This window comes from Phyllostomus hastatus, unplaced genomic scaffold, assembly GCF_019186645.2.
Source record: "Phyllostomus hastatus isolate PE091 unplaced genomic scaffold, TTU_PhHast_1.1 phas_scaffold_1066, whole genome shotgun sequence".
Classification (NCBI taxonomy): domain Eukaryota; kingdom Metazoa; phylum Chordata; class Mammalia; order Chiroptera; family Phyllostomidae; genus Phyllostomus; species Phyllostomus hastatus.
The window spans coordinates 23450537-23474600 of NW_025334004.1; the positions used below are offsets into that span (position 1 = coordinate 23450537).

The 24064-nt window shown below is 41.0% G+C and overlaps 2 protein-coding genes and 1 pseudogene across 2 annotated transcripts in view; 1 reads left to right on the forward strand and 2 right to left on the reverse strand.

Annotated features, from left to right (window-relative positions):
* Positions 1-2150, reverse strand: part of CCDC186 (coiled-coil domain containing 186) — a 40864-nt gene extending 38714 nt beyond the window's left edge. The window contains exon 1 of the mRNA XM_045854061.1: positions 1943-2150. The gene's annotated coding sequence lies outside the window, so the exon portion shown is untranslated. The remainder of the gene's footprint in view (positions 1-1942) is intronic.
* Positions 1972-17637, reverse strand: LOC123829045 (annotated as a pseudogene).
* A 310-nt stretch (positions 17638-17947) lies between these two features.
* Positions 17948-24064, forward strand: part of TDRD1 (tudor domain containing 1) — a 39864-nt gene continuing 33747 nt past the window's right edge. The window contains exons 1-3 of the mRNA XM_045854524.1: positions 17948-17956; positions 18167-18497; positions 20625-20683. Of these exons, the coding sequence (XP_045710480.1) occupies positions 17948-17956; positions 18167-18497; positions 20625-20683 (399 nt within the window). The remainder of the gene's footprint in view (positions 17957-18166; positions 18498-20624; positions 20684-24064) is intronic.

The window sequence follows — 24064 nt, forward strand, 5'->3', positions numbered from 1 at the left end:
ATGTTTATGAGAAATCTGAGAATTGACTTTAGTGAATTAAAGCTAGAGATAATAACAGAAAAATCTAAATTTTATTCAAAGAAAAAAATAACAGAACTTAAGGCTAAGGATTCTTTAACATGAAACTATTTGATGGATTTGAAAAACTAGAGCAGAATACTAGTTATTTTTCAAAGGCAAAGATGATTTTTCTAAGTCTATAAATAAGGCTGCTCTGCCCTATCATCTCTCCCTAAAGAGTGAGATGCTGCACTGTTTTATCTCCACGATGTCAGAATGCAGTGTAAAGAGATGTTCTTAAGAATCATGCTGTCATTATGTAGCATCAAAGAGCAACTCATGAGTTTATGGGTGAATGAATAAAAGGTTATAGATGGGTCACTGTGCTACACCAGTCCTTTTGTGTTAGCAATAAGTAAGTCTCTGGAATCTCCACTATTTAAAGAAACCTTCAAGTTTATATGCAGGTATTCTGAATTAGACACGGTCTTAAAAATAAAATATAAACACAATCCATACATTTCCAAGGAATAAAAACAATATAAATACAAACAGGGAATTTCCAGGTAGATTCTTCAGTAATTATACATGTTTGCCTATTACAATGTCAAAAGGAGTTTTAATTCTTTAACTTCTGCAAGATTTGGAAATTACCCAAAATCATCACTGAATTTTAAACAACATGAAAAGATCATAAAGGGAAAAAAGAATGTGGCCAATCATAACTGTTTTCTACTTGTATAATGGTGAATAAAGAATTGAAAAGTAGCTGTACAGACAGAACAGTAAACTTGATACACAAGCAGATACTCCAGTTTCACTCTCAATGTCTTTAGAACCTTAATCTTTCCCACAAGATCAACACTGCAAATATGAAGGTGTAGTTAGCAGTTGGGAAGGCTACACCCACTAGCATACCTAGACACTTAATAGACCTTTCCCCACCCCCTCGAATGACTACCAGCACATCTCCTGAAACATTGTTCCACTGACTGCACATTTTCCTGGGAAAAACTCCCGCCCTACCATTTTGGGCGAAATAAAAAAACTGGGTATCAAGGGAACGTGACACAAGCACAGAGAAAACTGCCGAAATGCCTGGGACAGTGTGGCGTATCTTTACTGTACTATCTTATTCCCAAGCTAAGTAGACTATCAAGTGGAAGAGGCAGTTTCTAACACTTATGTTACGACTCCAAAGACCGGCCTCTCTCCTCAAAACAAAATCAAGATGTGACTATTAGCTGAACTTACTAAACTGTTAACAGCTGAGCTATAACCACACCTGCACTGTTCCCCAGGATTGCTACTATGGGACCTGTTGAAGGAGCTTTACCATTTTTTTTTACACGTTGGGTAGAAACACAAATGTGAAATATCCTCCCTACCAGCCAAGGTTTATCACATGTCTTGATATCTTTGGAAGAAAGGCAACATAAAAACAAAGACCACATCTCTCACGGTCACAATCCCAAACAATTGTCTCTGAGTTACTTAAAATCACAGTAATGGCAGTGTTCAGAGGAGCGCAGAAAGTGGCCACAACAGTAAACATAAAACACACACACAAAAACACAGTCAACTTGAGCACAAGATAAAAGAAATAGGCGACTGAGTGTTGGAAAGATCGGCGAGCAGGCGGGGCTGAGCTGCAGTTCGCACTGGGAGGCCAATCAGCCCAAATTCCGCCACTCTCCAGCACCGCTCAGGAGGCGCGGGCCCCACGACCCCCGACAACCCCTCTAACCGCGTGACCCTGGCAGCCCGGGACCGAGGGCCAGAGGGAGGGAGGGAGAGGGACCACAAACTCCGTCCCCCAGAGCCCGCCTTCTATCAGACGGGGCCAACCCGGGCATTTGCAGGACAGCGTGCAAGAGGGGCAGCCCCGCCGCACCGCCACCACGACTCCCCGGTCTGCCCCGGGCGCCCCTCGGGCACTCACCCCACTTTTGCGAGCCTCACGCCGTACCCCTAACGCGGCCGGCAGAGCTCCAGCTTACGGACCAACTTCTCCATTGCGGGGTGCAGCAGACGAGGAGCTGCGGGGGCCGGCGATGGGGAAAAAGGGCGGACACCGCACTCTCCCCGCCTGCAGCTTCCCCAAAGACCCGCTGAGCTGACACATCAACAAAGATGGCGGCGATGCTGAAACCGGCCCTGCTACAGCTGAAGGGGCGGGGCTCCCTGGGGGAGCCAATCAGCGCGGTGCGGCCGGTGTGACACACGCTCTTTGGGGCCAATGTAACCTGCCTGCAGGGGGCGGCCGGCCAAGCGCCGCCTTCAGTCCCAGAGTCGCCAACCTGGCTTTCAGGGCACCCACGCCCGGGTGAAGCCGGTTCTGCTGTATCTAGTCCCGTCCTACCTCTCGCGTTCCTAAGGAGCCAAGCGAATTACTTCTTCCTGTAGGATGCGCCCATTGGATGTAATACTCCTCACCCTTGGCCCTCCCTTGTATTAGTCAGGAGCATAAAGCAATAAAAGAGAATTCGAAATTCCGACTTCCCAGCTGTGATGCGCAAACCTTACACCTGACGTAGGCGGAGTCATCAGGAGTAGCCTAGCTGTCCTCTGACAATTCATTCTCTGTCGAGTCTCTGGGGGTTTCCGTGATACCACGTTCCTGTGCACAGCGCGGCACCTTCTACCATTGTTTGATAATAAACTGCTGGTGCGTTCGCGTCTGGCACCGACTGTAAGCTGCTTGAGCACCGGGTATCCCAGCAGGCAGCATGGGTTTTGACATGCAGGAGTTGCTGGATAATTAGCAACGAAAAAGTGATGGGCTTTGGGGGAAGTGTATGGAATACAGTGGCCTATTTAGGTCTGAAGAAGTCAGGTGAGCAGTTCCAGTTTGTGGAGATGTCACAAACCTACTCTGGCCGGTGAAGTAATGTTTTTCTGGTTTAGGGCTTCTTATGCACAGCTCATGAGTGAAAACAGTGAATTCTGACAGTGGTCAATACACGTGTTTGTCAAGCAAAACTGTTACGAAAGGACGAAGGTCTCAAGGTCTGGACAGTGCTAAATGTCATTTCTTGCTAAATGTTCAAATATAGCGCAGTTTTTATAGATGTAGCTGTAAACAGGATGAGCTGATAGGAGCTTAACTAGATGAAAGTAGGCAACTGCAAAGAAGAAATTAATATGTGGGTGATGAAATAGTATATGTAAGGAACGGCTAAGCCTTCCTTTTGAGCAGGCACAGCTTTGTATACGAATCCCAGTTCCTTTACTTGCTGCTAGCAAATAAAACGACTTTGTGATGGTTGTCCTGTTTTTTTTTTTTTTTTCAAATAGATTATACCAAGCAGTGAACCGCTTGAGTTCAGTTCAGCAACCCAAGTTCCTACCATTCTGTTCAGCTTTGTTACTAACTGCTGGCAAAATAAAGAGAGGGAGGGAAAGAGAGAAAATAAAGAAATCATGTTAAAAAAAAAGTTATGTAACTCTCTTCCTCTTTCCTTTTAAACGGGAAATGGCACCACCCTCCTTCAATGAAGATACTGCATTAAAACACTTTTGTAGTTGACCAACTATTCTGAGTGAGAAATATTATTCCAAGGGGAAAAACTGAAGAAGCTTTAATCTTTTTATAGTACTCATTGCCAGTAATAACTTTCATATTTTTATTTCTGAAATATATATTATATTAGTATAAAACATATAAGTAATTATGCCTTCCAGAAACCAAAATTTTCAGTACTGGGGAAATGAGATACAAATATAAAATCAAATTAAGTAAAAACAAACCCCACAATTCCAAATTTGAATTTAGAAATATCTGTATAAACATGTGGGGCATTTTTGTCATTAAAAAAAAAAGTCTATACACTGAAAAGGCTGAGTACAGTGGTCAATTCAATGCTCCAGACTATCATCTCTAAATATAATTTCTCACAAAAAGATTCACCTGGGCTCCTGTTAGAGCTCAAGAGCTGATTCTAAGTGTGGGACAAAAAATATACAAGAAAGCCTAGATCATGTTGGTTGTACCAGAAAAGAAAGAAGAAAACCAAGAAAATAGGAGTTGGGTCAAAAAAAAAAAAAAAAACCCCAAAGAGGCAATTTAAAGGTGCTTCCACAGTTCAGAGACAATTTTCTCATTTAAAAATAACAACAGCAATCAATTAGGACATATCTAGTATGTTAAAATCAATAAATGTGCTGATTTTCCAAAACATCATTGGTCACCTCTGGAGGACACTAAGGAATCACCACAATCTGAAAACAAAAGAATTAAGCATCCTACCTTCCCTGTTGCAAAATGAATCTGAACAGTTGATGTGGGAAAGTTCTTTATAGATTTCCAGGTACCACATGCAGAAGAGAAACTATTACCATTTTGCAAATCTTGATGAAATAATGGATTTAGGTAATGATCAGCAGTGAGTCTATAATAACTAGGTGAAAAGCTGATGGGAAACTTGATAGTGGATGGTTGGGATTGACAACACTTGAAACTGCTAGAAAAACTTTAATATTTTCCAAAGAGAACAATTAGATATTAAGCATCTTCTGATGTGATGCAATAGAGCAGCGATTTTTCAACCCACATGCCATGGCACACTGGTGCGCCACAAGAATTTTTAAAACATGGAATACCTGACTAGTCAGGGGCACTGATCTCTTTTCACTTACATGGTCAAATTGAAAAATGACAACAAGGAACACAAAAATTGCTGTCTGGTATGAATGAATCAAAATTATACCTATATTTTAGTCAGATAGGCAAAAATATATGTATTTCTTCGTGTGCTGCAGAACTTTAGTAATTAGTTTATTTGTTCCATGAGATGAAAAAGGTTGAAAAAATTGCTACAATAGAGGATTACAATACCATCTATGAAGTACTCTTGCCAGAGGGGATGCAATCAACAAAATCCAATGTCAGAAAAACTAGTTACCTCACTATAGAGTGAGTAGAGTAAGTATAGAGTAGAGTAAGATAATTAAAGGTAAATCTCAAAGGTGAATTCAAAGATAAATCTCTTTTTAAAATACATAATGCAGACTTCCGGCCAAGATGGAGGCCTAGAGAGATACACTTCCCCTCCTTGCACAACCAAAAGAAGGACAAATTTAACAACAAATTTAAAAACCAAAAAAACCAGAAGTGCCAGAAAATCAAACTGTATGAAAGTCCGATGACCAAGAAGTAAAGAAGAAATATTCATCCAGGCCAGAAGGAGGGGCGGAGACAGGCAACTGGGCAGAGAGGACTCGCAGCAGGGCAGCAGTTGATGGACCAGGTGAGGTGGTGGCTGGCATAGTGGGCAGTCCCACATTCATGTGCAGATAGACCAGGAGGAACAACTGGGGAGCAAAACAGACTGCACAACCCAGGGTTCCATGCAGGGAAATAAAGCCTCAAAACCTCTACCTGAAAAAACCTGTGGGGTTGAGGCCTCCAGCCTCACAGGAGAGTTCACTGGGTCCTAGAATGTACACAAAACCACCCACCTGGGAATTAACACCTAAAAGGGCAAAATTTGCTTGTGGGTAGCAGTGGAAGTAATTGAAAGCCGACCAAGAGCGGGGCAAGTGGTACTGTTCCCTCTCGGACCCCTCCCCCACATACAGCAGCACAACTCAGCCAGGTGGGTTGCCCCACCCTGGTGAACACCGAAGGCTCTGCCCTTTACTATGTAACAGGCTCACAGGGACAAAAAAAAAAATAATATATATATGTATATATATATATGTATATATATATATGTATGTATATATGTGTGTGTGTGTGTGTGTGTATACATATATATATGGCCCAAATGAAAGAAGAGATCAAAGCTCCAGAAAAATACAACTAAGCAATGAAAAGATAGCAAACCTATCAGATGCAGAGTTCAAAATGCTGGTAATCAGGATGCTCACACAAATGGTTCAGTATGGTCGCAAAATAGAGGAAAAAGTGAAATAAAGGAAAATGTACAGGGAACCAACAGTGAAGGGAAGAAAACCAGAACTCAAATCAATGGTTTGGAGGAGAAGGAAGAAATAAACATTCAACTGGAACAGAATGAAGAAACAAGAATTTGAAAAAATGAGGAGAGGCTTAGGAACCTCCAGGACAACTTTAAACATTCCAACATCAGAATCATAGGGGTGCCAAAAAGAGAAGAGGAAGAGCAAGAGATTGAAAACTTATTTGAAAACATAATGAAGGAGAACTTCTCAAGAGAAACCTTACAGGCAAGAAGGGGCTGCAAAGAAGTATTCCCAGTCATGAAAGGCAAGGACCTACGTCCAAGATGACTCTATCCAGCAAAGCTATCATTTAGAATGAAAGGGCAGATGAAGTGCTTCCCAGATAAGGTCAAGTTAGAGGAGTTCATTGTCACAAAGCTCTTAAGTGAAATGTTAAAGGGACTTACCTAAGAAAAAGAAGATTCAAGACTATGAATAGTAAAATGACAATGAATTCACAACTATCAGCAACTAAACCTAGAAAATAAAAACTAAGCAAACAACTAGAACAGGAAGAGAATCACAGAAATGGAAATCACATGGAGGGGTTTCAGTGGGGAGAGGGAGGACGAAGAATTGGGGGGGGTGGAAGGTACAAAGAATAAGAAGCATAATTGGTAAGCACAAAATAGGCTGGCGGATGTTAAGAATAGTATAGGAAATGGAGAAACCAAATAACTTACATGTACAACCCATGGACCAGAACTAAGGGGGGCAGGGGGAAATGCTGGATGGAGGGGTGTGCAGAATGGAGGGGGATAAAGGGGAGAAAAAATGGAACAACTGTAACAGCATAATCAATAAAGTATATTTAAAAAAATACATAACATAAACATAGGATCTTGTATGGAGCCTGATTTTAACATATCAACTATTAAAAATATGAGACCATCTGAAAATTGTAAAACTAATTGTACGATATTAAAAAATTATTTTTATAGGTGTGATAAATTTTGGTGATGTTTTATAAAAGTCATAGTCTTCTAAGTATACATATTTAAATATGTATAGATGGAAACAGACACAGTCTCAGACAGTGTTCAAAAAATAAAATAAAAACAACCAAACATTGATGGAAGTATGTCAAAGGAGACAAGAGCTAAATGAAAGAGCTCCCAATGACAACAGTTGGAAAAAATTAAGAAGGAAAATAATGTCATGGTGAATTATTAACCAAGATATAAAATAAATGTCATGCTAATACATATAAAGATGATTGAATATGTTAGGAAATGGAGAAGAGACAAATCTCCATGCAAATGATTCACAAATAATTTATGTAGGTACTCTGCATAAATAGAGTGGAAATCTAACATCTCTCTCTTACTTGTAGACTGCTCGAATGACTTCCTTCTAAAGTGTGTAATATGGAAAAGGAGGGGAGAAAGAGAAACTATAATAGAGACACCTGACAAAACTCTTGCTAGGTGTTCATGGAAGACACCATTGTTATAAATCATGTTCAAAGGACGTGCACTTGATATGATGCAATACCAATGGCACTTTACCTCTGTAGTCTTTCTTCTAATGACACCTAACTCCAGTATTTTCACAAGAAAAACATCAAATTCCAACAATAAGGCATCCTACTAAGTGCCTCGCGGTACTCCTGCAAGCTATCAAGGTCATCCAGCACAGAGACAGTATAAGTAACTGCCATAGCCAAGAAGAGCCTAAGAAACCACAACTAAATGTAATGTAGTCTCCTGAATGGGATCCTGACTCAGAAAAATGACACCACATAAAAACCAATGAAATCGACGTAACTGTGGACTTGAGTAGTAATGCATCAATATTGGTTGCTTAATTTTAACAATATATCCTGCTAATTTAACTTTAGTAATATGGGAAAGCGAGTGTGGCTTTTGTGGTAACTCTGTACTGTTTTCTCAATTTACTTTGTAAATTTAATGCTGTTCAAAAAAATTAAATATCTTGAAAAGAAGCAAGTCCTGGTTGGATAGCTCAGTTGGTTAGAGTATCCACCTCCATATGGCAAGTTTGGTTGATCCCTGGTCAGGGCACATACAAGACAATCAACCAACGGATGCATAAATAAATGGGACAACAAATCGATGCTTTTTTTTTTTCTCTCCATGCCCCCCCTCAAAAAATCAGTAAATTTTTTTAAAAAGTCAGAATTTGTTTCAAAACCATGGGGGAGGGTAGAAGCGGACAAAACTGTGAATACCTAATGTTGATACTGGGTCCATGAGGTACCAGGTTTTCTTGGAACTTGTTTGAAAAGTCCATAGTTTTAAACTTTAAAAAATATTTTATTTGGGTAACAACAACAACAAAATATGTGATCACATGTGTTTAGTTTCCAAGACCAGGTAGAAACAGTGGTTAATTTTAAAAATCTTGTAAGACTTGAAGTGGTTAATACCACCCAAGGAACTTTGGCACGGACAGGTTTGCCAACTTAAGCTCAAAATTTGCCCTTCCAGGATGCCTTCCTAGAATGAGCTAGCACAGTTTCCGCGGGGGAACTCTCTGAGCCTGCGGAGGAACTCCCTGAGGCCGTCGCTTTGGAGCTCTGCAGGAGCAGAGCCGCACCACCAAGGCCCCGATGACGCTTCCGCTTCTGACACTGGAGGAGGGCGTGTGTGGGTGACTGGGGGCCCACGTGGGTGCAGACTGCGCAGGCGCCGGGCTGGGCTTTGGCGGCGAGCTGAGCGCCCTTGAAGCACGGCCGGGCGGCGGGGCTCCTAGGAGCGGGCCGACGCCAGGACGGCTGGACTTCAGAGAGGAGTCGGGGTCAGTGGCCCTTTTGTGTCTTTCCAGGTCAGGGGCCCGAGGCACAGGGGAAACGAAGGTGTGTGGGCTGTGGGGCTTTGGTCTTTGGGAAGCCGGACGTTGGGCGCTGGACGTTGAGATCGGGCGTTGAGGTCAGGCGTTGAGCAGGTACCAGGGCGTAGAAGTAGAGGGCGGAAGGGTGAGAGAGGCCTTGGTGCCTCGGCTGGGAAGGGCAGGTCAGGGGTTGGAGGTTTGGGTGTGGGGAGGATACATCTTGGGGAAAGGAGCGAGGAGAGGAATTGAGCCCCTGGGCAAGCGAAGGCCCCGGCAGTAGGTTTTGGGAAACAGCACTTCCGGGTGCGATTCTCCAAAAGGTGAAGGTCAGCTCACATTCCGTTAGGGGACCTTTTCCCCCTTCTCTCCAGAAGAAAGTGGATTTTGGATTCATTGCCTTTGATGAACTCAAAGCTACGGTGCAAACAATAACAAAAGTAGACACCCCCCCCCCGCCTCCTACAGGAAAGGAAGATGCACCACAGCGTTGGCTTAGACATGGGCAAACCAACTCGGGTTTATTCAACAAGTGTTTATAGCATGGCTGCTGTGTACCAGTCGCTTTTCGGCCATCGGCGCCTGCTGTAAATGTGCTTGCCCTGTTGGCTTCTGCAGTTTACTGGAAGATGCTTCTGGTTCCCCCGTTGAGCTACTTCTGAGTGCAAAATCGCATGCCCTACGAGTCTGACCTGGATTTTTTTTTTTTATTTCAGCTGTGTAAGGTGCAGATGGTGGACGGGGGGTGGGTGTGCTGGAAGCAAGTTCCTTCCTGTATTCGCCTTTTCAGGTCTCCTTCCTTCATCTGTAGGAATAAAGGAATAGGAATATTTTAATTTTCAAAGTATTTCCATCTTAAATTGTGCACACCACTCCCATATGAGTGGAAGAAATTCTTTATATGTGGGAGTGGTATATAAAAGTAAAGTATTAGAAATAATACCTGCGCTAAATTGTTTACATACAGTCTTGAGTTTAATGCTCACGATTAGGAACGATAAGGAAGTTGCTACTGTTGTTCACATTTTACAGCCACGGAATCCTAGAGAGATGAAGTGATTTCATTGGGATGGCACAGCTAAGTGAGGACCATGAGACTCTTCAGACCTGGGTCTGACCAACTTTAAAGCTCAGGTTCTGCTGATTCATCGAGTTTCAAGGCTTTAAAACTGTTAAACTGTTTTCTTTGAGTAGTCATTCTCTCTGTAAGGGTTACCAGGAAGTCAAAAGCAACCTTTAGAGAAGAAAAAAAGTTACAGTTAAGTAATTGCTGCATGCTTTTTTTTTTTTTTGTATTAAAAGAGTTAACTCATTATGGGGTTAGCCACTGTGAGGTTGTGATCTCTAGGAAGGAAAGGAGAAAGCTCACTGTTAGTGTATTCTGGGATGCCCCTACCCTCCACAAGTAAGGAGGAGCAGGATTCCAAGGGAGTAAAACCAAGATAAAAGAAGCAACAACAGCAACAAAAAACAAAGGATTTGCCTTGAGGGAGCTTCAGATCTTGTAGGGGTCAAAGCAGGAAGCACAGAACCAAAGGGCAATACAAACAAAGGGCGTAGGCCTGGGTTTCATCTTACGTTTTTTTGTCTTTTGTCTTACAGCTGGAGCTGTGAGTTAGTTGCTTGTAGCCTACTGCCATTTCACTACTTCAGTGATTACTTTAACACACAAATTGTGTACCCCTCTAGTTAACCTCATGTTAGCTAAGCAAACACGTAACTGTGGATTTGAGGATGATCACAAATACATTTTTACTCATCACCAGTAGCATGTAAAAATTCTGGATTGCATATGGGGGAAACTGCTTGTTTTAAAATTGGGTAAGTTTAGCCCATGAGGGATCATGACCCATCTGCAAATATTTGGTACCACTCTGTGCCTGTATACCAGAGTCTGCAGCCCAACACAAAAAAGAAAAAAGGCAATTTATCGTGATAAATACACAGTGTAAAAAAACAATAAATTCCAACTGATTTTAGGTGGCTGTGTATTTTATGTGTATTCACAGTAGTCCTGGCTACTTGAATCAAAAGCTGGTGCCTAATTGGAGAAGTGTTCAAATCAGGGATATTGTGTTTCTTCTGTTCTGTTGGCCAACTGGCTGTTGGCCTATGTTTGGAATCCTGTGCTCAGTTAGGGGATTCCTGTCGAGGTGAGGGTTTCTGAACTAGAGCAAGTCCAGAATTGTGAGGAGTCTGGAAGGTGTGCTCTATCAGCAGGCGAAGGACCTGGAGGAGAGGGGACATGATGGCTAACTCAGATGTTTGAAAGGTTGTGGTCACAGGACAGCAAGAGGAGCCAGTTGGTGGGAGAGAGAACCATCTTTTAAAGAATAATGCGATACAGTTGGGTGTTCAAAATGAAAGAACATGTATGAAGCTTCTAGTTATAGACCGGATCTAGGTATCTGTAGATACCTAGAGAATTCCTGAATAGGCAGAGGCCAGTGGGGAGTCCTTCTACCTCAGCTCTCCACAGTAGGTGGAGCTTCTTTTAAGCTTAAATCCTTATTTGCTGCTTAAACTTTTTATAGTGGGTCAAAGACTGATTCTGTTGTTGTTGTTCCCTGCAGTCAAATACATTAACTAATTTTTGGATTTTGAAGAGTTAATGTAAAGCATGAACTTTTGCTATTAAATTTCAGTGAACCTCATGGCATGGTGTAGCTCTGCATTTAAGACTGCCAGATGTAGTTTCAAACAGGGCATTTCGTTTTTCCTGTCCAAGTTGTCATGAAAACAGCTCCGTAGTTCCTTTTAAATGGTTGTATCGTACAAGTATCTTTTGAATCTCTCATTGTACAAAGTACCATGGTAGATGCTGTGAGTAATCAATCAGAGGGTTATTTTGTTTGTTAACTGTTAGAAAATAAGACTTACGTAGTTCCTGCATTTGAACTAGCTAAAATAATCTGGAAGACAGACATAAGTGTTTATAGGTGACTGAAATGGGGTAGTAAGATGCCAATCCGCTATGGATTGACTGTCAGCATAACAAATACAGTCGGGATAGGCTCTCTCTGGGGTTATGTGCGCATTTTAAGTATCCCACTTGAGAAGATGACTGTACTCTTGTTTTGTGGTTTAAGTATCACTGTGGCCCTTTACCTGGTTTTATAGTAAGTAGCCACACATCAGGAAAACAGGCTTAATTTAATTATATGCAGTGATATTTTAATCTTTACAATGCTCTTTCTGTAAAAGTAATTCATTGTTAACTGTAGTTTGGAATATAAAAAAGACAATAAAAAAGATTCCCTTTTCAAACTACCTATGCCAGAACACATTGTTATTTAAATTTTAATGTACTTCATTCATCTTTTTAAATGGAGTTTTGTTCTTTTTTTGAAGTTATAGTTTTATTGAATATACAGGGTCCTTTTTTCTGATTTTTCATTTGCTATTCTAACAGATATTTTACAATGTTTTAAAAAATAGGGCTTTAACTGGTAGTGTAGTATTCTATCTAGTAGAAGCATCACAGTTAACTTTTTTACCTAAATTATTTTGGCCATTTAAAAAAAATTATGTATTTACTTACACCCAGGCATGTCCCCTGACCGGGACTCGAACAGGCGCTCAATCCACTGAATCAAACTGACCAGAGCTTTTTGGTCATTTTAAATGGACATCTGTAAAGACAGGATTTTGTTGATGTTCAGGATTCTTTTAATGGGATGATTTTCAGAAGTAGGGTGGGCTAGTGACATTTTTAAAGACTCCTTAGATACATAATGGGTTGGCCAGAAAGTTTGTTTTGTTTTTTCTGTAAGATGGCTCTGGTAGCACTTAAGTGTCTTTAACTTCATTCGAAACAATTTTGTTAAGATTGTATTGTGACAGCTGTCATATCAGTGTGCATTTTTAAGAAACTTATAAAAATTGGGGAATTTATATGCAGCTATTTTAATATCGAAGATGGAAGAAGATACAAACATTTTTGGTATAGTGTGCTTTGTTATTTCAAGAAAGGTAAAAATGCCCCTGCAACACACAAAAAGATTTGTGCAGTGTAGGGAAAGAGGGCTGTGACTGATGGAACGTAGTTTGTGAAGTAGTTTGCGAAGTTTCTTGGTACTACTGACACTTTGGCCAAATAATTCTTTGCCGTGGGGCTGTCTTATGCATTGGAAGATGTTCAGCAGCACCCCTGGCCTCTACCCACTAAAAGCCAATAGTGGGAGATAGCTGATAAACTCAAAATATCCAAATCAATAAAGTTATTGGTGAAAAGGAAAAATGTCTTTTATGAGGAAAGAAACCAGACTTTCGGCCAACCCAGTATGTATATATATTTATTACTAAATTGTTTCCCAGAAAGGGCATATAAATTATATATCCCCTTCAGAAATTATTGTTCTTTTTCATTGCACCCATGCCACGTAGAAAGTAATTTATAGTTACTTCACTTCAAAATTTTTTAATTACAAATAAGCTCGAATGTTTTCCCCCTTTTGCTTATCAGTCTTCGTCCTCTGTGCATCCTATTCGTGTCCTCTGCTTCTTTATTGGTGTTTATATCTACTGGGCTGCCGATAGCAATCTGAAGATCAGGGCTGGAGTGAGGACTCAAGGATACCACCAGGACAGCAGGTTCTTGTTGTCATTTCCTGTGATTTCTTATGTTTATTGCTTTCTCATTGCAACATGGGTGACAGATCTTCAGTCCATGCTGCAGAAAGAAAGGGGTGAAGGACCCTGCCAGCCAAATTTCTCTTTATCAGAAAAGTGTGGGGGAGCTTTGTCTGCAGAGCCCCCCATCTGCCATGGATGAGAATAAGTCTACCAAGACATGATCTGCTTTGGGAGGAAAGGTGGCCAATCTCTCAAAGGAGAAGGACCAGGAGCCTGTTCCTCAACGGGCTTTTATTGGGTTCATTTACACAGGAATTCAGGTAAAGCTCATTAATCATTGCCAGGAAGTAAGGATCAAGCAATAGATAACAAAGAACTCTAAGGGCCTATTTTGAGTCAGGGTCAGATAGCTAAAGAGCTGTAAAACTTTGAGGAACAAACTTACTTCTTGCTTGGACCCTTATCAGTTAATTGAAAGCATTCTAAACAAAGCAGGTTTCACAGGATTTTACATATTCTTTCTTAGGCCTGATCACCTGGGGAACCCGCCCTTTCCAGCACAGGGTTGCACCACCCTGTCATTATTTCAGGCTTAGGTGGAGCAAGGGAAGTAAGGCAGCCAAGAGATGAGGAGATTTTCTCCCAGACTATGAGGACTCAGGCTATGTCAAAGCCAAGGAGCGAGAGTCCATCACCCCCTTTTGCTGTAGCCCCCAAAGTTCTTTCTTGGGGGCCTCCCATGTGATCATGTCTGTCTTAGGTCATTCCCCCCTTAGGGGATCTTACCCATCATTGGCTAACCGACCAAGCACTGGGGTTCAGTTATGAATGAAATAAAAGGAGCAGAAGCAGTGCTTCTGCCAGGGAGATAAGCTTTTGTCTCGTTGGTGGCTTACTGTCCAAGGTCACTCCCTCAGCCTTAGCCTTGGGGGGGGGGGGTGCGGCGGGGGGTTACAGCTTCTGAAACCAGGCAGGGCGGTTCCCAACAGAAAAGGACAGAGCTTTCTGAGAAGGCTCACACAGGAGAACTTCGAACATGGACAATACTGTTTCACCCACACTGGCAGCTCAGAGGTAGAGGAGGGCATGGGGGCCATTCAGCCACAGTGTGTGCTCCAGCAGCTGGATGTTTTCACTATTTAAAAGGTATCAAATTTATCATCTTTGTGTTAATACTTACTGCCTGGACCTGTTAGTGGTTTTTGTAAGTTTTTAACTGTACCTATCATGTTTGCTGTCATTCCCTTGGTGCTATTTTAGAACTTTTAGACTAAAATGAGAAAACAAAAACTTTTCACCCTTTCATGAACTAATTGCAGACTGATGGTCTGGGAAGCAAAATCTGAGATGTACATTTGTGTGTAGTGTGAGGAGTAAACAAGGTCTGTATGGTACTAGGTGTTTTTGTTTTTGTTTTTGTTTTTTTAGTTAATCGGGGTGGCCTGTAGTCCAGTATACGCTCAGTATCAGAAAAGTGAGTGTTCTTGGTTGTATTGGTCCCTGGTGGATCAAGTTGATTGTTTCTAGAATATTTAGCACGGTTTTTTGTTTGTTTGACTAATGTCCTTATCATTGCAGACTGAATTTCTTCTTCATTATTATGAGTCAGAGATTTCTTTGAACTCTTTAGTTCTGTTTTATTAATAAGAGCATTCCACCTTTATTTTGGTTATTTGTGTAGCACATGTTTTAGCCCTTTTATTTGCAACCTTTCCATATAATTTTGTTTTATTTATGCCTTTAAGCACATAACATCAAGGTGGATGTTTTTATTCTGGGTCTTGTTTCCTGTGTTGAGAGTAAATCATTGATACTTAATTATTTGGGCTTGGTTCTGTCATCTCATTTCATGTTTCTGTTTACTGTGCTTGAATTTTTTTTTCTGTTGGATTGAGGTTTTGTTTTTGCTCTATTTTTATAATTATGCATTCTATTTTATTCTTCTGGTAGTTACCTTGATATTTTAATGCACATTCTTTATATTGTGTAGAGTCTAGAGTTACCCAGTATGTGAAACCCGACCCAATTCCCCTAGAGGTTATTTTCCTTTTGTAATTTCACAGAACTGTTGTCTTTTCTTACTGCAGCCTACATCATATTGAATAGTTCTCCGTCTGATCCTCCAGTTCAGGTGTGCTTATTGCTACAGGTGTGTTCTCCCTGGCTGTGCAGGGTCTCCCACTGGAGCTGTCCCTCTTCAGGTCTACTGTTAGGGATCTTCCCAGGATCTGATCCACTGCGAGTTTCCCCACCACTGAGTGTGCCTGTGTATACACCTTTTTGTTATTTCATTATTTTCTAGATTGTCACTGGATTAAGTGACGCCTAATTTAAAGCAGAAAATGAGATGAAAGTTTCAGGACACCAAGCGGGAGAATTTTTCTGCCATTTGTCTTCTACTCACAACAATGTTAAACAAAGAGTAATACTTAGATGTGACTCTTGCTCGTTTCAGGTCTCTGTGACTTTTTTTTTTTCCTGAACAGTTTTGGGAAGGTGGGCAAAAGTTTTGCATGCAGTGTGTAGACAAAGCTGTAGGTCACTGCTTCAAAAAGAGTTGTTTGTCTGCTTTTATTACATCCCCTGGGCAGGACACTGAGTGTTTTTAGAATTAAGAGGGTAGTAACGCACAGCATAATTTCTGGAAAGAGGTTTCTCAGATGCACTTTGCAACAATGTACACATATGTGCCTTATTTTCAGAGAAAAGCGCAGATAGATAAGTGCTTTAAAAGCAGCAGATGGAAATTAACATTTAGGGAAGTTTCTCAAAGCAAAGGTTTTGGGGAAAACGCAAGAAATAGGGGACAGCTGAGGAAAACTGAAGGATGACAAGGAAGGAAAGCATTTACCAGGCAGATGAGGGCAAGGGTATTCTGGATGGCATTTGGGTGCGCCAAAAAGTCTGTTAACATTTTTTCCCATAACATAAAAAGATACATTTTTCATTTTTACCAGTAACTTTATTGATTTGGATATTCTGAGTATGTCAGCTATCTCCTGCTATTGGCTTCTAGCGGTAGAGGCCAGGGGTGGTGCTGAACATCTTCAAATGCATAAGACGGCACCACGGCAAAGAATCATTTGGCCAAAATGTCAGTAGTACCAAGACACTCTGCAGACCACTTCTGACACATTCAATCAATCACAGCAGCTCCTCTATATACTGCTCAAATCTTTTTTTTGTTTCAGTTACATTTTGACTTTTCTTGAAATAATAAAGCATAATATGCCAAAAATGTGTTGTGTATCTTCTTCCATCTTCCATATCAAAATAGCTGCACATAAACCCAGCAATTTTGTTAAGTTTTTTTAAAAATGCACACCGATATGACAGCTGTCACAATACACAATCTAACAAAATTGTTTTGAATGAAGTTAAAGACCACCGAGCAGCACTAGAGGCATCAAATGGAAAAAACATGATGACTTTTTGGCCAGCCCGGTGGGGGTCAGCATACCCAAGGACGGATGTGCGGAGCATCAGGTACGAGAGGGCGGGGGATTCTGAGAGGCCAGAAGGGTAGGCGATGAGCCCACTTAAATAGTAACCTCTGTTACATCTCACCATTAAGTTGCAGGGTATAGGCTAAAGCTATTTCTTTTAAAATATGAAAGTCTTTTTCAATTCCTTTGTTTCAAAGGGTGTTTTTGCACTATGAGTTTTCATTGAAAATATTAAAACAGCTTAGCTAATAATGAATTATAAACTTTGATAAGTTAAATTGTACAACCATTAATGGGGCATATACAGGTATTCATTATTTTTGTAGACCTGAAAGAAATTTTACATGTGTTTTCTGTTCTCCATTTCAGAGAAAGGTTACGAAGCAGTCTGAAGCATGTGTAAATCAAAGCCCAACTGAGAAGGGAGAGACAAAGAGAACAAAACCTATACTCATCTGTCCTGTGAGAGCATAGGTGGTTATTAGCTCATGTTTTGGGTGTGAAAACTTAGCTTGTCTCCCATGATCCAAAAGCAGGTGCAGCAGTAAAGCTGAATCATGAAAACGCCAGTTATTTTTAGCATGCCTCTTAATTTTTCTTCCCCCTGCTTTCTTCTGTGCCTGAGTCTTGAAGGGGTTACCACTTGGTCCAGTGACAGAGGGTCTGTGGAGAAAGTGTCAGTAGACACAAAGAAGCAAATCCAGCCCTAAATATTTAGACTGTTCACCCAAACTGTTCGGGTAGTACCCATAGATAAATCCAACTATTCTGAGAAAAGAATAATTCCCTGAAACATCTGTTCAGCTAGCTTCTGGCCCTTGTAATCCATTCGCGTAGGCAGCGAGCTCAGATGCTCCAGCATGACAGGCAGAGGAGGCGGGCGGCAAGGCAAGGCAGCGCGACTCAGGGACCCAAAGGGGCTGGGGACTGGGATGGCTGCGGCTACGGCAGCCCTGGAGTAGGGTCTCCTGCGCTGAGTGAGCCTGCAGATCCATTCCACTGCCCCTGGGGGCCTGAGCAGGGCACTGTCGGTGCCGGTGGGTGCTGGGAGCCCTGACCGGCCTTGGCGCTCCTCAAAGTGTCTTGGACTGCGCCTCCACGGCTTAGTGGCCCCTGGTCTCCAAAGCTTTTAAAAGGAAGGGATGGTGTGGAGCTCTGAGGTTGCCCTTTTGATGTCCGGAGTTAGTCTTCGGCCATCTTGTTGAGGCCTGTTAAACCTGGAATTTGTACTTACTGATAGTAGCGTTTTCTTTCTGTGCCTGTAGGCCAGGCTTTGACGTCACAGTTGCACCTGCTTTAGCATTGTTCACGAGAATTATCTGTTACGTGGGTCTCCAGTGCTTCTACTTTCATAACTAAACGTTGCCTTTTACATATACTTCTTCCCTTAGACTTCTGTGAATGTTAAATTGCCACTTAATGTGATGTCAAGAAATAATTTGGAGGCATCTACTTGTAAAATGACAGAGCCGTTTAATTTTGAGAAAAATGAAAGCAAGCTTCTACCACATGATTCTTCAAGAAGTCCTGGAGGACATTCTAACCACCCAAATTTCCGGCTGAAAAGCCCAGAGAATGGAAATAAAAAAAGCAATTTTTTGTTTTGTGAGCAAACCAGACAGTATTTGGCTAGTCAGGAAGACAATGCAGCATCCTCAAACCCTCATAGCATCAGTGGGGAAGCAGTTGGATCTGAAGGAGACAGGAAGCCATTGTCGGCAGGTGAGTTTAAACCACAGGCTTAACACGACTTGTTTTGATGGTTTGACTTTTCACAAATATGTATATATACAAACACACGTGTATATATATGTCAGTGGGCTATTAACACAATAGTCAGGTGGCTACCATGCAGTGTTTGCATTGAAATACTGATTTAGAAGGGAAAACCAGATACCACCTAGCCACCTTTAGCTGGATTGATCAAAGGAAGGGTTTCTGGGGAGAGAATGTCTGCAGACGAGATTGTTCCACCACAGAGAGCTATTCAGTCTGGGAATGTAGAAAGCAAACACTTTTGACTTTTTATGGGTGTTCTAAGATTGGCCATGTTTTAAAAATGTAGTTCTGTGATGGCTTTATGCATGTAATAGCTTACAAAGAGATTTCTAAGACATTAACTTGATTCATTTTACTTTAAAAATTGTTCTTTAATCCTAATTCTGAAAACTTACTATTTAAGAAGGCTGGACCCTGGTGGAAATTAGCATCTTTGAACCTATATGAAATGCGGCCTTTTAACATTATGGTGATATAGTTCTCAGAGTGTGGTCCTTGGGCTCCTGGGGTTCGCTGACAGGTCAAATCTGTTTCTCTACTAAGGTTAAAAGACTATCTGCCATTTTATAATGGTTGTGCTGACTTTACACTGATGTGCAAAAACAAAGGTGGGTAAACTGTTGGCATTTTATTAGCTCAACTTTGGGCAGAGACACCAGCCTGGGCTAGTGCTCATTGAGTTTTCCGTGGCCATCCACTTGTAAGTAAGACAAAACCAGGGATGACAGTTTTACTTACAAATATCCTTGATGAAGCAGGATGAATTGTTAATGACTCTTGACCTTGTCTACAGGTATTTTTTAGTATTTTGTGTGACAGACTGGGTGTTACCCTCCTCACTCTTGTTGCATATTGAGTGTGGAAAGCACATGTGCGATTGAATAGTGGGGTGAATGAAAACCTTTTCAATAGTGGAGGGAATGTCATTTTTACTTGAAAAGAATGACAAACTGATTATTCAGACTTAGATATCTCGCATTTTCTCAAAAATGAACTGAGCCTGTCACTTCAAGGAAAAGAGCTGACCGTATGTTGTTGCTAAAGCTAAAATTCAAGTTTTCAAGCAAAAGTGAAAATTGTAGGAAGCCTGTATCTATCCCTCTGAGCTTGACAGCTTTCCCGTACTTACAAGGCTTTTTTGGTGAGAGGTGTGGTGGCATCAACACTTTTTTTGACGTGGTGTAATGAAATATGTCCGCTTTTGAAAGATCTGTGAAACTCAGAGTTTTTCAGTCTTTCCCGAACGCCCAGTGCATGATGTTGCTTTGCCCTGCATGGGTACAATGCTTTCCAAGTGCGAGATAAATCAGTGGATTCTGATGCAAGTGTGAAATGTTCACTGATATGATTTTAGATGCCACATCGCAACTAACCCTTAAAATGCCGCTTGAGTTTTGGTGTGAAATTAAAAGAAAATATTCACGGTCATCTAAGAAGACCATTAAATACTTCTTTTTTGCGACCACTTATCTGTGTGAGGCCAGAGTTTCTTCAGGTACTTCAGTCCAAGCAGCGTGTTACAACAGGCTGCTGGGAAGGCAGATAGGCAGATCCAGCTGTCACTGATTAAGCCAGAGAGATGAGCAAAAATGTAAAAAGCAGGTGCCGCTCTTCCTACAGTGTTTCTCCCTTTGGAAAATATAATTTTTGTTTTTGTTTTTTTTTTTTCTAAAAAACTATGTCAACCTGTAATGCATTTGTAGTTTTTAAAGTAAATATTTTTAAGTTCTTAGTTGAAATTTCTAATTCATAGTCTTACTTTCTAATAAGAGTATATATTGATAAAATAAACCACGTAAACAAAAGCTCTTTGTGGTCCTTAGTGATTTCTAAGAATGTAAATGTGTTCTGAGTCCAGGAAGTCTGAGAATCATTCCCTTAGCAAATGGAGAAAAGTTCACAATGAGAGGAGGAGTAGTCAAGGAAATTTCGGACAAATATTGATAGTGTAGCTTTGAGACTATTACAGTATAGCTTTATTATTTGAATGTTACCCAATTGTGGTATTTTACATTATTGGGAATAAATTAATATTCAGATTTTATCAGGCTTTATATTTTTCCTCCCCAGGAAAGTCAGTATCACCATTAAATGTTGGGAATAATTCACCACCCAAAGAAGCAAATAGTGTAAGTTATGGTTTTTTTTTCTATTTGGTGTTTTTGTTGGGTGACAGATTCTAAACATGCTTATGTATTACATTAATAAAGAATTATTCAATATTCAGGAGTTTTTAAGGTCTAACTTCCTTTTCTTTAACCTAGTACTTTGTAAAAAAAAAATCAGCCTTTTCTTTTTCAGTAATTGTAGATTGATGTGTAATTACAAGAATAATGGAGGTCCTGTGTAGCCTTCACCCGGTCTCACCCGAGGGTTAACAGGCTGCAGAGCTGTAGTATAACGTATCCCAGCTGGAACATTGACATCGATACTCAAAACACAGAGCATTGCCATTACTGCGAGGAGCCCCCGTGTGCCTTTTTTATGGCCATCCTTCCTTCCTTCCTTCCTTCACCCCGGCAGCCAGTAATCTATCTAACCCACATTTCCAAAATGTTGTCATTTCTAGGATGTTACATAAATGGAATCAGTTGGGGATTGGATGTTTTCACTCAGTGTACAATTCTGCGGGGATTCGTCTAGGTTGTTGGCTATATCGGTAGTTTGATTCTTTTTATTGATGAGTTATAATCCATGGCATGTTCAACCCTTCTTGCATCGAACTACGTACATCTGAATTGTTTCCAGTTTTGAGATAATAATGCAACCAAAACTGCTGTTTGTGTGCAGGGTTTTATGTGAACATAAGGATTTTTTTTCCTCTAGGATAAATTCCCAGGGGTGCAATTTCTGGGAAATATAGTAGTTGCGTAGTTGGTTTTTCAAGAAGCTGCCTACTCCCTTACATTCCCACTGAGGATGTGTGAGTGGTCTAGTGTTTCTGCATCTAGCCTCTTCAACAGCATTTGCTGGTGTCAGTATTTTTAGTTTCTCCATTCTCACAGGTGTGTGGTGATAGCTCATTGTGGTTTTAATTTGTGTCTCCCCAATGGCTAATGATAAACATCCTTCCATGTGCTTTTTTGCCCATCTGGGTATCCGTTTTGGTGAAATGTTTCATGCCTTTTTTCCATTTTCTTGTTTGTATTGTTTACTTTTTTACTGCTGAGGTTTGAACATTATTTATGTAGTCCAGATTCTAGTTCTTTGTTAAATACATGATTCAGAAATATTTTCTCCAAGTCTGTGGCTTGTCTTCTCATTCTTGTTCTGGGGTGTTTAGCACACCAGGGTTGTTTAATTTCAGTGAAGTCCTGGTCAGCGCTTCCAGAGATGGATTGTGCTTTTGGAGTCATTTTGGGTCAGGTCTAAGAATTCTACTTTAGATGCAGAAAAAAATTGAGGTTTCTTCCAAAAGGTTTAAGTTTTACATTTAAATTTGTGGTCTACTTTGAGTTAATCTTAACTTACAAGACTTAGGTTGAGGTTGACTTATTTATTTATTCATTCATTCATTCATTCAGCCTAGGGGTGTCCAGCTGCTTCAGCAGCATTTGTTGAAAATACTCTATCTTCCACTGCATTGCTTTTGCACTTCTCAAAAAGTAGTTGGTTGTGTTTGTGTAGGCCTCTTCTGGATGGATTCTCTGTTCTTTTCTGTTGCTTTAGGGGCCTATTCTTCCACAAGACCAAGTGGTACTGGAGCTACGTACATAATAAGTCTTGAAGTTGGGTAGAGTTGTTCTTCCCAGTTTATTTTGATTTTTTTCAAAATTGTCTTGGCTAGTCTATTTCTTTTGCCTACTGGTACACATTTTTAGAATAATCTTGTCTAGGTCTACAAAATATCTTGCTGAGGTTTTGCTAGGAATTGTTTTAAACATATGTATCAATTTGAAGATTATTTATATCTTTACTCTGTGGAATCTTATAATCCATGGAGACAAATCTGTCTCTCCATTTATTTAGAATTTCTTTCACTTTGCAGTTTTCAGCCTATAAGTCCTGTACACAAATCTTTTGTCCCAATAGTTCTTCCTTTATCATTCCCTTTACATTTAGAGAAATTCCTTTAACCATTCTTTTAGGATAGATCTGCTGGGTGACAAAAATCTCTTTGTTTTATTTGAGAATGTCTTGATTTTCTCTTTATTTTTTGAAATAAATTTTCCTGGATAAGTTTCTTAGTTAACAGTTCCTCACTTTCAGCGCTTAAAAACTGCCGTGCCACTTCCTTCTGCGGTGTTTGATGAAAAATCTGTTCTCTGTGGAATTCTTTTTCCCCTCTGTGTAAGATGTCATTTCTCTCTCTGCATTTAAGCTTTTTTGTTGTCTTTAGCTTTAAGAAATTAGACTAAGGTGTGTCTTGGTGTGTAGCTCTTTGAGTTTATTCTCTTTGAGGTTTGCTCATCTTAAATTTGTAGATTTACCCAAATTTTGGAAGCTTTGGTCATTATATGAGTACTTCTTTAGCCCTGCCTTCTTTCTCCTTTTCTTCTGAGCCTCTTTGAAGACACGAATGTTAGACTTTTTCTTACAGTCGCATAGGGCCCTAAGGCTCTGCTCATTCATATTTTCCCCACTCTCTTTGCTTCCCCTTGTTCAGATTAGGCAAGTTTTATAGTTTGATCTTCAAGTTCACTATTTCTTTCCTCTTTTCCCTCCATTTCTGTTGTCGAGCCCCCTGATGTGTTTCTGCTGTTGTACTTTTCAGTTTTAAAACTTTCATTTGGTTCTTCCTTATATGTAATATTTCTTTGCTGAGACTCACTCATCCTTTGTTTCAAGCATGTCCATAATTGCTCGTTGAAGTATTGATGGCTGCTTTAAAATTTTTGTTGGATAAACTTAACATCTGTCATCTTGATGTCGGCATCTTTTCGTTTTTTTATTCACTTACGGTTTTCCTGGGCTTTAGTATGACAGTTTTTTCTATTGAAACTGAGACATTTTGGATATTATGTTATGAAACTCTGTATGTTATTTAAATTTCTCTTTTAGCCAACTTCCCCTGACACTGCTCCATCAGGAGAGGGGTGCTGCCAGGTGGGAGTGGGTGTCCAGGCTCCCTCTCAGCCTCTGTTGGCACCGAGGGGGTGTGCTCACCCATCCACTGTGGGGTGAGGGTGGGGGAAGGTGGGGCGAGAGTTGGCGGGCTAGAGGGGGGTGTGGAGGTGGGAGGGTTTGGAGTCACTCAGTACTGTTGAAGGGTGGCAGAAATGTCCTGACTATCCCCTAAGTGTCCTCTAACACCACCCAGTGGTGGCGGCTTGGGGGTGTGGGGGTGACACTCGTTACTGCCACATGGAAGTCCGGGCTCCCATGTGACCTCCTGAGGGAAACCCTGCAGTGATGAAGCGTGGGCTTCCTGCTCCGTTGGCTTTCCCTGTACCTCCCAGTGGGAGGGTGGGCAGCTCCGCACAGCCTGGTGAAGCGGGGAGTCTCAGCCCCCCGCTCTACCTTTGCTGGTGGACGTGGGGCCACGGTTTTTCCTGCGGTGTTGGCCTAGA